We start from the raw sequence: 18,010 nt of genomic DNA on the forward strand, positions 1-18,010 counted from the left end.
AATGCCAAGTTCTTCACATTTTTGTCCTTATTGATGGCTTTCCTGTTTAACTGTCCTCAAGCCTAGTGAAGTGCTGCCTAGCATTCCTAAACACAAGGCTGCAATATGCTGACAGGAGCCATATTGTTGACTACAAGTTTAATGTTAATGAATCAACAACATGAATAAGATGTCTTTAAATAGAAGCACACATAAAACAAGGTTATATATTGACTGGTTGATAAAAATGGGACCCAGAAGTTCAGAGGTATGAACAAATGGTTCGGTGTTTGTTAAATTCAGTGTTTCAGTAACTTCTAGAACATAACTACTTTGAATCACAAACTACCTTCATACCTCTTTACTAAAAAAGACTTCTCATATGTAACACCCATGGCTGCTGTAAACTGGTGCTTTCTCATACTCTAAATCTTAACAAGTGGACTCGATCAGATTTTAAACAAGGAAACAGGATGGGAAATAAACCTAGGGCAGGTCTAACCCAACTCTGAAGCGCAGGTAAACACATTCCAACACTAAATATGATTGCCTTCCACAATTTTGACCTTGAAGGTCTTGTGCTCTCCATTGACAATTAGGAACTTTAAGATGACTTAAAGGTTTAGATGATAGTATAAATTACCATTTTAGAGCTAAAGATAGTATTTCCAGTGGTGGCCACAGACTACTTATTTACTTCATATGTTTTATACAGGTCTTGTGGTTAAGATCCCTAGGTTTTAGGTTTAGGCCAATAGCCATTTTACCCTCAAATATCATTTAAATAGGAGTATAAATTCTCCAGTAGTCCAAGCTGAGTATTTTGATAACTGAGAGCATTTAATTTCAGTTTTACTAATTATGGTTAACCTTGGTTATAGCAAATGCAAAACTTTATTATGCAAATATATGTGTGTGTGTATATATATATATATATATATATATATATATATATATATATATTCCATTTCTTTAAGTGGCTAGTTCAATACAATGTAATTATTTTCTTGATTAAAAACAAGACCTATACTCTAACATCTTACAGTGGTATAGTTTTTAATGTATGAAATCTAAATTGTCAATACTATAGTTAGATATATTTCTTAGGTCAAAGATGTACCTAAATTCATTTTTAAAATTTAAGGTTACAAGCAGTGGGGTCAGTTTTCTGAACTGTGAACAGCCTTTTCTCACAAGAAGATGAATCCCTCCTATAACCTGTATGAATTCATGCCATCCTAATATCCCACTGTTTTTGTTTTTTGAGAATGCGTGTGTGCACGTGTGTGAGCCTGGGAGAGGGAGGGAGAGAGAGAATCTTAAGCAGGCTTCATGCCCAGTGCAGAGTCCTATGTGGGGCTTGATCTCACAGCTGTGAGATCATGACCTGAGCTGAAGTCAGATGCTTAACAGACTGAGCCATCCACGTGCCCCTATCCCTGCTGTATTTTAATTACCAGTTTATCAGCATCCCATTAGATTGGGAGCCCTTTCAAAGTCAGACTGTCACATTCATTTTGCCTTGAAGTGGGTAAGAAATTACTTGCTAAATGAATAATGAAAAATATTTCTATTCAGATGGTATGCATTTATCCATAATTACTGAGTGTTAAATCTCCAAATATTTTATCACCTGATTTAAAATCCTCAAATTCAAAGAAACTTATACCCAAGCTTTGGTTTAGCTTGTGCTAAATCATTTTTAAAATTTGTAGCTTTGAGGCCTTTTATTATAAAAAGCTAGCACGCATATACATAAACTAACAAGAACTTAAAATTCACACATTTACTTCATTTTTTAGCTTGACCTTCTAGTAAATCTTTAGCTTCATTGATTTTGGCTGCTATATAAGGAGATCCTCCTATAGGAAGAAAGAAAAAAGGAATAGTTATTTTATTTAAAAAAATTTTTTTTTAATATTTATTTTTGAGAGAGAGAAACACAGCCGGAGTGGGGGAGGGGGAGAGAGAGAGGGAGACAGAATCAGAAGCAGGCTCCAGGCTCTGAGGTGTCAGCACAGAGCCCAACGCGGGGCTCAAACCCACGGACCGCAAAATCATGACCTGAGCTGAAGTCAGCTGCTTAATCGACTGAGCTACCCAGGCGCCCCAAAAGGAATAGTTATAATATGGTTTCTTAATTTCTGCTTGGTGAAAACCTATTCTCTTCAAGGATCCCTATGCTCATCTGATAGCAGAAAATAATGAGGACACTGCAACCAGATCACCAAATGTATGGTAATATGTATGATCAACAGTAAACGAAGTAAATCACATGAGGAGTATTTCCACAAAAATGGCACCTTTAAAAACTTAAACTTGACAAAAAGGATTAAAAACACCTCCACATGTGACCTTGAAATGGTGTATGTTACCTATTTATGATGATTATAAGTTGTAAATGAACATGAATTTATTGTACTATGTTATTTTGAAAACATGATGTTCTCAGAGGTTTCTGAGCTTTGTTGGAAAGACCCCACTATGATTTGCACTCCTTTTCTATCCTTCACAGTTTTTCTCTTTTCATGTTACTAATTGTGCCTTCATGATGTTATCTGCAGGTGCTTTCCTACTACTCTGCTGGAGCAATGATTCTCAAAGTGTGATTCTCAGACCAGCAAGCATCAGCATCCCAGTAAGAAGCTTGGTAGAAATGCAATGTTACAGGCACCATACTAAATGAATCAGAAGCCCCCCCAGTTAATGCAAACTAAATTTCGTTAAAGGAGGCTACTACAGTCAGATAAAAACAATCACAACCAAGTTTAAACTCAAAACACTCTTAATGAAAGGCCTATCCGATGAAAGTAAAAAGATTTGTGCACTGGAACATGGATTTTGTGGTCTCTATTTTGGTATTCCTAAATAATTATTTGCTTTCTTTGAACACAGCCAAAGCTGCTTAGACATGTATCAGAGAGAAATATATCCTACAGGTTTCTAACTAGGAAACCTATAGTTCAAAGGTCTAAATGGATAGAAAAAATTAAATTTTTAGTTTAACTGAAACTTAACATTTCCTTTAAGAATATGTCCACCCCCCCCCCAAAAAAAACCAGTAGTATTAATAGTATTTAGAAGTTACATTTTATCACTACTTAAGATCTGAAAACATTGTTAATGCTTACCCCTACTTTCAAATGACATGGTCATTATTCTATAAATTTTTTCACTCAGGATTTATTCTTTTAAGACACCAGAAAACTGATCCAGCCTGGGCAATAGTGCTTACACACAGATTTAAGCATTTCTCTTGTAATAGCCAAGAATTAAATATGAAATTATTCCACTAGTAACAACTAGTCACTTTAAAACGTGTAAGAATTTAACAGGTACTTACCCTTGTCTGGGTGATTTAAAAGCATAATTCGTCTATGGGCATCTCTTATTTTTCCTTTATTGGCAGTAGGGCTAATTTAAAAAGGAAAAGGTATAGTTTACTTCAGACTATGTCTGGATCACATCAAAAAATTATATATAAAAGCCAATTAAAGATGCTGTGAAACTGGAGTCAAGTCATCAAAACAATATGAGAAGTGGTTTAGGAACCTCTTTCATATCACATAAGAAAGATGAATATTCTGAATCAAGGAACTAAACAGCTCCTTAGAAAAATAAGACATTCTTAAAAAATTAGTTGAACTTGATAATCATAAAAACCCTTTTACTAAAAGGTAAAACATGTTTAAGTATCTGGAAATGAAGGCAGAATTTCACCACAAAAAAAAAAAAAAAAAAAAAATGTGTTCTAGAGAACAACACTGAGCACTGCAATTATCTGTTTAAAAGCCTTTCAATGAACTGAGTGCTTATGTACCAGAGTGCCTTCTCAATGGACTTGTAGGGAGTGTTTAGATCTTAAAAATGTATACAACTATTATAACTCTTAACAAAAGATCTTTTTATGTTTGCTCATAGCTCTAGAATTGTAGAAAAATATTACAAATATTAGAAATTATTTACCTTACGCCTAGTATTAATGCTGCTTCTCGTTTTGTCATTTTAGGTTCAAACCCACCTCTATAATAGCCACCACTGAAAGCCTGAAAGAGGAAATGCATTCGTAAAAATGGGTTATTAGAATAAACTGAATGTTTATTAAAGTTGATAACTGAAAAACTGAAAGTTTAATTTTGATAACTGTTCCTAGAAACAGCAGAAAAATTAAGACTTTTCAGAGAATTTTAACTGCAACTCCTATGGTATTTTAGCTTTGTAAGTAGCAGCAAATACTTTAATGATTGTTAAACATCCATATTTTTTTTTCCCCCCAGAAAAACTGTCTTAAAAATATAAGACAAAACAACAGTGCCTCAAAGCCAGTTCTGGGAATAACAGGAAGATTATTCCAAGTTAGCTAGCTGTGTTACAGATAAAAATTTGATGTAAGAATATGATTATATGTTTTAGAAAAACAAGTGCCTCAAAAAAAGGATTTGGAGATGTTTTCAGATGAGTGAGTCAAGGGTATTTTGAGGGTCAAGGCAACTACTAAAACAAGACTAAGTATCGAGAATATTATGCTACCAGCTCTTCTGACCTTGTTATGTCAGAGATCATATTGGTAAAGCCTACCATCACTCTATTCTCTCACATTCAATCACAACAATAAAAATAAATACTCAACAGGCTGCCACAGCCAATTTCATTCTGAACTGTGACCATGGAAGGTGTGACATTCATATCCAGTCATACTCTATAGCCTACTTAATTCCAGTGATATCCAAGTATCTATTAGAGAATGCCAGGGCCACACAGTTAAGAATGGATCACTTCAGCTTCCTAGATTCTTTTTGTGATGTAGAGCAGATGAGGGAAGGCAAGAATTTGTGGACAAATGATGCTGGAGTTAATAGTATCTACACAATGAAGTAGAATTGATTTTCATAGTACCAGAATTGTGTTAATCCCTCAGCCCCAATTCTGTCACACAAAACATTTTGATTTTTTTCAGGGTAACAACATTACAAAGCTCAGAACCCTTCTTGCTGGAAGCAAGAGAAGGGGCCCAAAGTAATCCCTTAAGAGCTTCATGGATGTTTGGAAATTTACCCTCTTCAAATGTGACTCTGGGCTTCATAACACAGCAAAGAATTAGCAAAAATGTTTAGTAAGTCTTACAGATTTTGGTAGACTTTGAAAAACTTGTTTTACTTGAGGCTCCATATGTTTCATGGCTTGCAAAACATAACGGCCTAAAAACAAAAGCAACAAAATAATTAAAAAGTCTCCAACTTTCCCTGCTTCATTTCCACTTCCAAACCATAAACAAACCTGCAAATCCTGCAGCAGCAATGGTCAGTCCAACTGCTACCACTGTACTGGCCTGGTAAGGGGAAGCAGAGTAAATATTTACTTCTTTTAATTATCACCCTTCCCTATGGTACCCATTCTCCCATTCCACCTCATCAGAAGTTTTATTTCAAAGGGAGAAACAATTTTTAGGATGAAAATATCCTACCCAATGGCCCTTTAAAAGGACTTTTATGTCCAATTCATTGTAGAGATACTGGATTTTCACTGTGAAAGGGAAGGGCGAGCCGACTTGCATATTTACCTTTACAGCAGTGAAAAGAATGATTTCCCTCCCTTTGAAAACGTCTTTTGCATCTCCGGGCAAATGAGGCCACATTCAAGTTCAATCAAGAATAATGGAAATAAAATTTCCGCTAGAGAAAGAACTGTTTAAGGTCACTGTAGAATTCTGATAACGCATCTCAACGTCAAATGTGGACTTCACTAGACTCGCTTTTCAGAGTGCCTTCGGCACTGGGGCGTCTCTCGACCACAGAACCGACGCCCAAATGTGTTCAGGAACCGAGAAGAGATGTATCGGCAAGAGCCAAGGAAAAAGAGCAAAGTAGAGAAGGTACTGTTAGGATGTTTGCGGAAGGGCAGATCTAATCAGACGCGTTTCCAGTAATCTCTCAGCCTCGGAGACAATGGACCAGGGACTGCAGCCCCCTGCACAAAGGCCATAGTAGAACACAAAGGCCCTAGAGAGCTGACCCAGCAGCTCTGTGTCCTAGAGGGTGCGACTCTTCGGGGCCCTACATCTTCAGAGTCTCACTGGGGAGACAACCTCGGCTCCCCTCCTCCCAGGTCACGAGTTGAGATTGTGGCCTGGGCCCGAGATCGCCCAGGGGACCAGAAAACCGCACTTACCATGGCTCTGGCTCGGCTCCCCGGCCTCCACCGAGAGCGCCGTTCATTCCAGACCAAATGCCGTAGCCACAAAATTTCACGCCCCTACCAGAGAGCGACGCGGACACCAGCAGGCACAAACCGCTCAGACACAGGTGCCTAGGAAATACGGCAGTAGCGGCCGCAAATTAGGCCGGAAAACTGTCGTAAAAGGGGACCGCAGCGGGCCGTAGGGGAAAGGTCGCTCAAGCAGTGGGCAGGTGCGGAATACGGCTTCAGATTGGCTGATGGGTGGGCGGATGGCCTCCTTACTGGGCTCAAAGCTGGGGCTTTTCTGTTTTGCCCTTTGCTACCTGGCCGGAGGTATTTGGAAATTCCTGTGGGGAAAGGTATTGGTGCAACAGGGCGTGAACAAATACTGTGTAGCCTTACTCAGAACGTTTTTCCTCCCTTCTCAGCACATGCATTCACCGTTTATTTCGTTTATGATTGTCGAGGGTAATGAATATTCTTAAATGTGCAGTAACAGTTCCACCTGAAGCCAAATAAATATGTAGCAAGCCAGTATAGCAAACGAGAATATGTCCCAGAAAACTAAAACAACAAACCACACTGTGTTTCAGGGGTGCTCGGTAGCATTCTCATATTTAAAAGAATTTTAATTTGTGACTTGATGGGACCTTGTGGGAATATTTGAGGTTTGTTTTGTGAAGTGGAATTACCACTTTAAATACAGTTAGTATTCTGATCATGGGATCCCCAAATCCCCACAACCCCTCAAAAAGTAGGGGTGGTTTTGCCATTACAAGGCATCAGCTTCATACAGCCCTACATATATGCTTGGGAAGACAAAAGTAACGGAGACATTAATCGAAGTTTTACAGTGTTTGGATGATCAAGTAAGTTTGGAGTTACTTTCCACTTAGAATTTACAAAGTATTAAAAATTTGCTTACATTGCAAGGAAATTTTGCTTTGATTAGCTGGTTGCATATTAGACATGTATGCAAATTTGTTGGCCTTGTTTTCCCTTTCTGTAAAAAGATTCGCTATTTGGATCTTTAAGAATTCTTCTAGCCCTGATATTTTTGTAATGTCATTTCTTGTGAACAAAATTTCTTGTTATGTAATATGTAAAGAATTTCTTATTATGTATATTTTTGTATGTACAAACTGCAGCATACAGCTTGCTTGAGGAACAGGTTAACATACAGAAGCCCAGTCTCAGGAAACCAAGGATAGGTAACACAGAGAGACACTTGAAGTTGAAGTGGACAGGGCTCTGTTTTTGGAGGCAAATCAAAATAGATGTACAACCTAGTTCTGTCATTAGTTGTAGGACTTTGGATAAGTTATTTGTGACTCTGAGTTTTCTCATTTGTAAAACAAGGGTAATGATGCACACCTCACCGAATTATGTACATGGTATGTTCTGCATGTAATTATTACTCAGTGTATTGGCCATTATTATTATGAGGCATGTTGAAGTACAAGTTGATGTGCAGAGCCTTCCCAATTCTGAGGATATCTCACCTCACTCATAGATGTAACTCTGGTAATCTTTTCACACTAAGGGCATGGAAAGAACCTTTAAAATTAATCTTTTGAAATTTCCAGCAATTGAAGAATGGATAATCATTCTTTGCTTCTTCTAACTTCTAATGACCGCCTGCATTCCTTGACTTGTGACTGCATCACTTCGATCTTCAGGGAAGGTCAGTATCTTGAAATCTCTCTCTACTCTGTCTTCAGATTGACTTTGTTTATGTATAGAATCTCCTCTTCCTCCCTTTTAAAGGATGCAACAGTTGCATTTAGGGCCCAATCCTATAATCGAGGATAATATCTGCATCTCAAAATCCTTATTCATAGCTGCAGAGACTTTGCCATATAAGGTATTGTTTACAGGTTCCTGATTTTAAGACCTGATATCTTGGGGGCCATTATTTTGTCTACTACAGAGAGTAAGAGAAGACAAAAGAGGGAGCTTGTAGGGACAAGAGAATGAGAAAGGACTCTGCTCAATTTTTTTTCCCAAATTTGCTAGTCAGGTAAGTAACTTCTTGGGGAAGAATAAGTGAGAGACGAGAGTGGATAAAGTGTTCTTGCATTGTGCCTTTCAAATACTTTGAGACTATGATCTCTTAGTAAGAAATACATTTTACATTACAGAGAATACATACAAATACATACTTGAACACACACACACACACATGCACACACAAATACGCACTGAATTTAATGTGTGTGTGTGTGTGTGTGTATGTATCTATTTATTTTAATGACTGACACATTTTTTAAAATGCTTGAAAGGCACACATAGTTTAGGGCATACAACAGAAAAAGCAGGTAAAGGATGTTCTCCAGTATAGAAGCTCCTATACCAGAGACTTATGGTAATAGGTCTGAACTATTCAGACCTCTTAATTAGAAATATGAAAAAAATCTATGAGGAGAAACAAGTCCTATCTAATTTGGGGCATAGATCAGCAACCTCATCAGGTTAGGAAGACTTGACATTGCTGAGTCACTTTCTGCATTGATGCAATATTAGCTTCTTCACCTTTCCTTCTCAGCAATCAGTTTATACTCTGGGACAGCTCAGTGGAGTAGCTCATTAATAATGGACCAATATTAGAGCTCTGAATCTAAATTGCTCTGTTCTATTACTAATAGGAATCCAAATATCAGTGGGACCATAAGTGGGTATAGCCATGAATTCCCATGAGCACTTAACCTCCAAACGAAAAGGACACTTTCAAATTAGTTAAAATGTTATGCACAATCATGGGGCGCCTGGGTGACTCAGTCACTTAAGCATCTGACTCTTGATTTTGGCTGAGGTCATGATCTTATGGTTCTTTTTTTTTTTTTTTTTTTTTTTTTTTGATCTTATGGTTCTTCGATCGAGCCTTGCATTGGCTCCGTCAGCGAGGAGGCTACTTGGGATTCTCTCTCCCCCTCTCTTTCTGCCCCTCCCCCACTCATGTTCGCTCACTCATGCTCCCCCCCCTCTCTCTCTCTCTCTCAAAATAAATAAATAAACTTAAAAAAAAATGTTATGCACAATCAAAAGTGATTGTTAGAGATGATCTCTCAGGGCAATGTAACCTACCATTTCTTCTGGATCTATATCAAAAACAGCAAATGACTCTACTAGAACCTGAAAGAAAATGGCATAGGACATGAGAAACTATGGAAATACCTAGAATACTGGTAGAGCTGCAAACATCTTCAGAGAAAAGCCTCCTTATTGACCATTTTGTAAAACACACTACTCCATTCAGAGCTGAGTAATTTGCTGAAACCAGAGGTGATTCAGGAAACTGGGTAGTCTCCTGATTTCTGCCAGTCCAAAGCAAACTGCTCTGTGTTTCCTGCATCCTGAACCCTTAAATAACTGCTCTGTGAAGTTAACAATGTCTGAATTCTAATTTGCATTTCTTATTCTAAGATAATGTTGGCAGAATAGTTTGTGCTTTTACTTTTTGTCCTCTCAGAGAACACTTGACTTCAGAGTTTATTTTCCAAGCATTGGAAAAGAAGTTTTCTCACAGATTGCTGAATGATAGTTTGTCTTGCCAATGGCTAAAAATTCCGATAACCAAGAGACAAATTTACTAAGACACGATGTATTACAGATGCTTTCTTGCAATTTTGAGGTACAACCTTCTGAGACTCCATATTCAATCCGCTGAGTTCCAAACGGATCAAAAATAATTCAGTTCAATAGGAAATAGATGTTAAGTGCTTCAGTCAGTTCTAAGGTAACCAAGTTGGAGAAAAATTATTAAAACTGTATGACTGGATCTGGTCTTAGACTTTTAGATAAGTTTACTTTAAAATAATAGGATTGTTGCAGGAGACAAGGAAACAACTTCTGGTCAGTTCTATGTCAGAAATCCTGGATGGATTTGAGAAAAAGGCATACTTAGAGACAATGCATACGGGCTTCATCTTATTCTCTTGTGGAGGCTGAATGGGTGAGAGGATGAGACCACCTTTCTGAAGTAAAAGAAACCTCTTCCTTTAAGACCCAAATCCTTTCTGCCTGGACTTGGATCAGTTCTGTGACCTTTTCTTTTGCCACAATGTCTGCTTTCCTAGGGCCCTGGAAGGCAGTGCCCTGGTGGTTCTTTAGGTATTCAACCGAGATTCAAGTTCCTTCTTTTCGATACATAAATCATTCATCTGATGAAGCTTTTCAGTGTGTTCCTTGGTCTTTGTCATCAGCTCCCATCACACTTGAGCAAGCTTTTCCTACCACATCTTCTTTTGCATTCAGTAATTCCTTTCAAAGTTTCTTATCTTTAGCTCTCCAAGCGTTGTATTCACAGAAACCGTCTGAAGGACTTCTAGGTATATCGTACCGCCAAACTTTCCTATCGTTAGTTGACAAACTGTTTCTTCTATTCTGCTTATAGTTTTACCATCTCTCTCTTTTTGGATAAGCTGTTTATACCTCTCCCAACATTCTTTGTTAAGTTTTCCTGTACCTGGAATCCTCCACCTGGGCCTGCAGATGCTGCCTGTTCCTCTTCAGGGGGCCTTTTCATCTTGACTCTTCATTTACTGTTGCTTAAAACTAGGAGCATTTCCTCATCATATTGAAATCTCTTTTCTGGAACTTCTCCTGGGTGTATCTGGGGCATTTGGGGACTAGGAATATGCTGGGATATGTGGGGAAGAATCGACTGAATGCTCTTCAGTTCTTGTACCAGGCACTGTATTTCTTTGTTGGCAGCCACTTTAAGGTCTTGAAGAGAGAGGATGCACTTGTTCATGTGCATTTTCTTTGAATGGGCCATGGAGTCTGGGTGTCCCAGTTTCTCTTTCTTCTTGACAGTGTTTATTCTCATGTGCTCAGGTATCTTATAGTCTGAGGCTGTCTTCAGATTGAAGTCTGCCGTGTTACAACTGGGCCTCTTTGATGGTTTGAGCATCTTTGGGATCTTCATAGTCATCATAAGATTTACTGTTGTATGGTTTCTTCCATTCTTTTTGTTCACTGCTGAATCTTAAATTGGGCCCTTTCAGCTTTTATATATTTCCTCCTTTTCTCAATTTGATTTTCCACCATAATTTCGCTTAGGGTTTTATGCCGACATTTCTTCCTTTTTTCTGTAATTGATTCTTCCAGCACACTAATAATCCCACCTGTATGTTTCTGGCCACCCTTTCTTCCAGCTCCCTTTTTCAAACCTCTCCAATTTACTTGTTCTTCTCTTTGATTGACTTACTCATTTGGACTTGGAGTATTTAGAGGGCTTCACAAACCTCTAGGAAGATACGTGTGATCACTTTGTATGGCATGAACCACAATAGTATCACTTTCTTTTTTTTCTTAATTTTTTTTTAATGTTTATTCATTTTTGAGAGAGAGAGAGAGAGACAGAGTGCAAACATGGAAGGGCAGAGAGAAAGGAGACACAGAATCTGAAGCAGGCTCTGGGCTTCGAGTTGTAAGCATAGAGCCCGATGTGGGGCTTAAACTCACAAACTGCAAAATCCCAACCTGAGCTGAGGTCGGATGCTTAATCAGCTGAGCCACCCAGGCTCCCCAATAGTATCACTTTCCAATGAATCATGAAATCTGTTCTGTAGCTTCATGAAGCCAAGTTGATGTTTCTCTTCTTCCGAAGCAAATTCCTTTCCCACTTGTTGAATTTTATAAGCTGTCAATCTTGGCATGAATTTTGGAATCTAGATCAAAATCTGTTCATTTAAATTGTGTATGCTTTGGTAATTTTTTTTTTTTAATTTTGTTTGTTTGTTTGTAAGAGAGAAGGAGAGAGAGAAAGAATGTTAGGCAGGCTCCGTGCTCAGTGCAGAGCCTGACACGGGGCTCAATCCCATGACCCTAAGATCATGACCTGGGCCAAAATCAAGAGTCAGATGCTCAAATGACTGAGCCACTGAGATGCCTCGCTTTGGTAATTATTCATTCATTTCTAGGAGTTTCCAAATTTTTTTCCTCAAAGCTTTGAGTTGTTCTTTCTTCCCACCTTTATTTCTTTCACTTCTTTCATTAACTTATCATGTTCTCTTTTTCTTCTGGCGTTCTCAATACTGTAGACTTTGGGATCTTCAATATCTTCTGTAATTAGCTGTGCTTCAGTTCCAAACCTGAGCGACAGCACTTTGGCTTTGATGGCTTTCTTTAGCTCAAATTCAGAAAAAATGGTGAAAGCAAAAATATTATTATCTATTCCAGTAGTCACCAAGAAATGGTCATCAAGCTGGGATAGATGCCTTTAATCCATCCATGCATATTGTCATGCATATTGAAGTGCCAGTAGTCCACCATAGTTGTCAATGAAGGATTTTTCTGATTTAGGATATAGACTTGAATTGCTCTGTTTTGAGCAATTTGCATTGCATTTGCATTCCAAAAAACATCATATCTTGGTTAATGCTGAAAGTGATAGTTTGGATGGTATTATCCTCTGTATCTTCAAGAAGATGAAAATCAACAAGTTCATCTTTCTTTTCTGTGATATCACTACTTTTGTCATATGGGGGGAACTCACAATGATAGAAAACCAGAATCATACCCTCCCAAAAAAGCCTGGAACTTCCCTGGCTCAGAGTAAAATCCATAGAGGATGTGACAGGGAATTGATGGAATAAAGATTTCAGGTAATGGTTTCTCTTCCTCCTTTTTGCCCTGGAAATCCTTTTCTCCATCTTCTCTCATCTCTGCTGCTGTCCGTTTCCTCCTTTCTTTCATTTCTTTCTCTTCTGGCTCCTTTTATTTATTTCTCTTTTCTGTTTCTGTTAATCACAGAATCTTAGATTTGACACCTGAGGAATGGAAACATTTTATGCATATGTCTTCGATTTCATAGGAAACTACATCATGATCTTCCCCTTCCTCCTTAATGGTTGGAAATAGAGTTTCAAGAGCATAGCCGTTTCACAGATAATCAGTAAAGTACTTTCAGGATGGGAGGTCAAGGACCATATTAACTGGCAAACAGGTCCAAGAATAGTAACATAATCGATTAGCTTATAATCTTTTTCTACCTCAAAGAAGACAGTTTAGTCTTTATTCCCTGTAGCTAGAATTTCTCCATCATGTTCATAAGGTAAAGCAGTGACACAAGCAGTATAGGATTTGAAAAACATTTCAAATGAATATCTGCATTTGAAATTTTCTTCCTTTCTGCAAAATTGTGAGGCCTTTTGGATTGCAGAGTTCAAGAATTTGAACAACTCCATCTTTAAATACTAAAATAATATGTCTTCCAGTGTAGCTTACCAGTTGGGGTACCCAAGCCAGGGCAATACCTCTTTGAATTTCATCTGAGCCAAAGATGTTTTGCTAGCAAAATCCTAGATTACAAAAGAGCAGTTCAAGGAAGTAGTGGTCATGAGATAAGTGAGGGGAGAGATAGCCAAGGCTTCAGTAGCTCCCAAATGGAAGGAGAAAAAACATTCTGAGTCCTAGGTATTATTTTGAGTTTGAATTTTATGTGTATTTAAATTGAATTTAATTGAAATGAATGTTTTTGAGACAATATTTATCCTTACTTCATGAGATGTATGCTGGTCATTTCTGTTTCTTAGAAAAAAATGCTTGGAAAACCCATGAAGTTTATAGCCCATTAATTGGTCATGATAGGAAGTATGGAAAGCATAGCTCCATAAAATTCCACACTTGGAAATATGATACCAGGCAAATAAGATTGTTTTTCCCTAGAACCTATGTGCTAGACATTGTGCTATATTCTTTATGTAGATTATTTCACTTTACTTTATGACAATAATACTTATTTCTGTTTTGCAGATGAGGATATTTTGCCAGATATATTGTTTTTCCCTACAGATCCCTTCTCTGTCATTTTCCATTCTGCTCTATATCCCAGAGGAACACACGAAGTTAGGAAGCTCTCTTGTATTCTGGCTTGGGGTTCATTTATGTCCATGATCAGAAGATGAGAAGGTAGGAGGACAGTCAGTTAATGATGTTCATTTCTTCATCTTCATACCTAGTGGTTGCCACAGGCTGACTGAGTTTGTCCATTGAAGAATACAGTTTCTGTCGTATGTGTGTGTTCGCATGTGAACATATGTGTGTTATTCCCACTCCTTGCTCCTTCAAGTCTAAGAGTAGTAGTGACTACTACTACTAATAAGGCCCCAGTGGCCTTATTAGACGCAGACACTTTGGCCATCATTTTGAGTTTCTCTTAATCCTGTTGATACCTTTGTAAATAGTTCCTTTATTAAATTCTCCCCAGTTAGTCCATTTGGCTATGCTTTCTGTCTGTCTCTAGCATGGGTGGTGACTGTTCTAAGAAGCTACTGAAATAATTCAAGTAGGAGATGATGGTAGCAGTGGAAATGGAAAGGAGGGCCGGACTCCTGCTTATGTTTTGAAGAAAGAACTGATAGATTTTGCTGATGGAGGAAATGTAGTGTGTGAGAAAAAGAAAGGAGTCAACAGTGACTCCAAAAGTGTAGGCTTGAGCAGCTGGAAGGATTGAGTTGCCACTGGATGGGACCAGAAAGACTTCAGGAAGAACAAGCTGGGGAACTTTTTTCATGTTAAATTTGAACTTAGATATCAATTAGGTATATAAAGAATGTTTTCACATAGGCTTTTGGATGTATAAGTACGATGTCAAGAGAGAGGTCTGGGAGTCATCAGCCCAGAGATAGTCTTCAAGGCCAAGGAACAGATGAAATCATTGATTGCCTAAGTGGAGAGAGAAAGAAGAGGAATAAGGGCTGTTTTGTGGATCCTCTGTGTTTGGAATTCAGGGAGATGAGGAAGAACCAGAAAGTTAGACTCTAAAGGGTGACCAGAAACCAGGTGAGTGTGGTGTCCTGGAAGTCAAATGAAGAAAGTGTTGAGTGGAGAAGTGTGTAAAATGCTGCTAATAGTCAAATGAAACAACAACTGAGAATTGACTGCTAGAGATCACTGGTGATATGAGAAGAGCTTCTGTGCTGTGATGGGGACAGAAGAATAGAGATAGGGATTATAAGACATCTCTTTCAAAGAATTTTGCTGAGAAAGGAATTGGAGAAAGGACAGTTCCCAGAGGGAGAAGTAGTGTAAGGAGGGGTTTTTGTTTTTTTAAGATGGAAGAAATAAAAGCATGTTTATCTGCTGTAGGAATGACCTTATAGAGGGGGAAATTTGACAAAATTCATTGAATTACATATTTTAACCATATAGTTAATTAATATTTTAATTCAATTATTTTAACTGAATCTAATAATTTTGATGAAATTAAATTATATAATTTAAGAATGAGAAGAAAGTGTAGAGACCATTTTTTCCCCAACAGCTTTGCTTTATACAGGGCCTCGGAGTGGTTGACTGACTTCTAAAGCGCTGACACAGTTCAGTAACTGCCCACCCTTATTGTCCACACTCCAGGTGTGTGTAATGTTAGGGTCATGAGATGAGAGGGTCACAGAATTACCTTTTCCTGTCTTTCCTGACCACTGTTTTTTAGGAATTATCTCAGATCTGGATTAGTGGACTCTTAAGTTCCTGACTAACAACCATTTAGCCTAGGGAATCTTATGTAGGCAGCTGCTCACATAATGCTATATGTAAAACTAAATGGTGCTCAGTATATATTTCCTTCCTTTCCTTCTTCATTCCACCTCCACTTATCCTATTCCTGCCCTCCTTTCCTCCAGTGATCCTGCCATGACCTGACAATCTTCCATTGGGAATTCATCTTGTTGTTCCCTGTTTGGATATGAATACTGAGCTGTGATCAACAGCTCCTCTGTGAAGTATTTTAAGAGATACTTTTGGGATTATAACTAGTAAGAGGAATACTTTAATTGGAGTACAGAAAGAAAGGAAGAAAGAAGAGATTTAGAACAAGTGGGACCAAAGACTGCCCAGGTAGGAACCATTCAAAGACCTACGGTAATGGGGAAGTGGAGGGGTTGCTATGAAGCCAGAAAGGAGGACCCAAGGTCCAGACACTGTTTACTCCAGTCAGCCTCATCTGCATCCAGTCAGCTGAGCCTGCCCTGTGGCTATTATAAAATAATTTATAACTATGTCTCCTGTGATTTTTTCTTCCCTTTTCTCAAGCTGTTTCATTTTTTCCTTACTGCATCTTAGTCTGACTTCCTGATTTACTTTGTAATTACCAGAACTGTTCTCCTTATTTGGTCCAGAGCATGAGTGGAGGGCCAGTCAGAAAAATGAAATGTATTTGACCAGGGTGACAGCACTTAGGGGGCATGTATTTGTGGATAAAGACTCTGCTCTCAGTCTGTGAGGAAGGAAAATTGAGGCACTCAGAATTTCAGGGGACTTGGAAATTGGGGTAGCCTAGGTGCCTTTTTCCAAACGGAGATTTCCCAATCAACCCTCCATTTCATTCCATCTTTGCATGTCTTTTTCTGTTGTGTTTCTCAGTTCTTTTTCCCCCGTCCCCAGCCAGGGTTCCACGTGTATGTAGTAGCTTTATGCATTGAGTAAATTGAGCCCTCCCTGCTGAGCTGTCAGCAAATGGAACTGACCAGCAGAACAGTCTGTGTAAGTGCGTCTTGTGCCCGGGCCAGACAGACAAGCACAATTATTTGATTGCAGGAGATTGCCACTAAATGAGGGTGAAATAGTGGGTCTGTGACTTGTTGGTGAATATTATTAATAATATAGTGTCATGAATTAATAACATAGTGTCATGTGAAACAAAAGCTACACTGGAGGGTCTGTCTGAAGTCCCATTTTAAATCACATTTTCAGGGAGGTAGATGGTGGAGGAGATGAGATGTAATAAAACAAGGTGTCTTTAGGCACCCGTTTGGGAGTTTCAGTTTGACGTAGGCTGAAGTTAAGGGGATACGTGTTGCGTTCATAAGTTATTTGGTGGCCAGAATGAAGCATGGGATTCATTCCTGGCTAATTGTCATAAGCATCTCATTGCTATAGTGCTCTACTGTGAAACAAATCATCTTCTAGAGTCCTTGAAGAGAGGCCATTGCAAAAACCCCATGAAATTCTTCCTGGCAACTGTGATGTCCTTGGTAACTGCATAGTCAACTTCTTTAGCCCACCCACACAATCATTCCAGACTCTTCCACTTCTCCCTTCATAAACCTCATAGTCCTGCCAAATAGGATTTGTCACCATTATTCTCCAGATGTGCACTCAAGTCCACTGCCCCTGGGTTTTTATTCAAACGATTCTCTCTGTTCCAAGTGCCCTTTCCCCATCCCATATCTCTGTCCATCAGTTAAAGGCCCAGATCCAGTGTGCCTGCGGTGAAGCTTTCTTTTGTTTATTCTTCTTTGTTCATTGTGAACAGGTGTCCATAAACTTTATGTAAAGTGACAGATAGTAAAATTTAGGCTGTCCAGGCCATATGTAATCTATTTATTCTTCTATCAAAATGTGAAAACTACCTTTTTAGTTTGTGGACCTTGACAAAAACAAGCCACAGGATGAATTTGGCTCATGGCACTGAGCTAGTCCATGGTCTAAAGTGATCTCTTTTCTCTAAACTGTACAATTTTGTTTTACACATGCCGCTTACCTCATCTAGCCTTGTACAGAAATTATTGGTATACAAGTATTTTCTCTGTTGAACTGAAGATTCTTGTTTTTTTTTTCAATATATGAAATTTATTGTCAAATTGTTTTCCATACAACACCCAGTGCTCATCCCAAAAGGTGCCCTCCTCAATACCCATCACCCACCCTCCCCTCCCTCCCACCCCCCATCAACCCTCAGTTTGTTCTCAGTTTTTAAGAGTCTCTTATGCTTTGGCTCTCTTCCACTCTAACCTCTTTTTTTTTTTTTTTTCCTTCCCCTCCCCCATGGGTTTCTGTTAAGTTTCTCAGGATCCACATAAGAGTGAAAACATATGGTATCTGTCTTTCTCTGTATGGCTTATTTCAC

General features: G+C 38.5%; 1 protein-coding gene and 1 pseudogene across 5 annotated transcripts; both read right to left on the reverse strand.

The window, feature by feature from the left end:
• Positions 1-123: 123 nt before the first annotated feature.
• Positions 124-6,323, reverse strand: DNAJC19 (DnaJ heat shock protein family (Hsp40) member C19). Of its 5 annotated transcripts, none has more exons than XM_058730601.1 (7): positions 6,148-6,323; positions 5,540-5,651; positions 5,257-5,308; positions 5,104-5,177; positions 3,946-4,025; positions 3,323-3,393; positions 124-1,841 (listed from the first exon to the last, which is right to left on the reverse strand). In XM_058730601.1, the coding sequence occupies exons 2-7, from the start codon at positions 5,612-5,614 to the stop codon at positions 1,771-1,773; spliced, it is 423 nt and encodes a 140-aa protein (XP_058586584.1). In that variant the 5' UTR covers positions 5,615-5,651; positions 6,148-6,323; the 3' UTR covers positions 124-1,770. The 5 variants fall into 5 exon arrangements, with proteins under 5 accessions (XP_058586584.1, XP_058586585.1, XP_058586583.1 ...); XM_058730602.1 differs by having other exon boundaries at positions 5,540-5,663; XM_058730600.1 differs by having other exon boundaries at positions 5,540-5,760.
• LOC131513145 (cilia- and flagella-associated protein 44-like) lies at positions 6,286-14,674 on the reverse strand (annotated as a pseudogene).
• Between the last annotated feature and the right edge of the window lie 3,336 nt (positions 14,675-18,010).

Source organism: Neofelis nebulosa, chromosome 5 (genome assembly GCF_028018385.1).
Source record: "Neofelis nebulosa isolate mNeoNeb1 chromosome 5, mNeoNeb1.pri, whole genome shotgun sequence".
Lineage (NCBI taxonomy): Eukaryota > Metazoa > Chordata > Mammalia > Carnivora > Felidae > Neofelis > Neofelis nebulosa.

Coding starts and splice junctions, on each gene's coding strand:
- DNAJC19 (XM_058730601.1), bottom strand. CDS start 5,614: ATGTGGCCTCATTTGCCCGGAGATGCAAAAGACGTTTTCAAAGGGAGG. Junction 4,026..5,103: donor TTCAAAGTCTACCAAAATCT/GTAAGACTTACT, acceptor TTCCTCTTTCAG/GCTTTCAGTGGTGGCTATTA. Junction 3,394..3,945: donor GCATTAATACTAGGCGTAAG/GTAAATAATTTC, acceptor TTTTTAAATTAG/CCCTACTGCCAATAAAGGAA.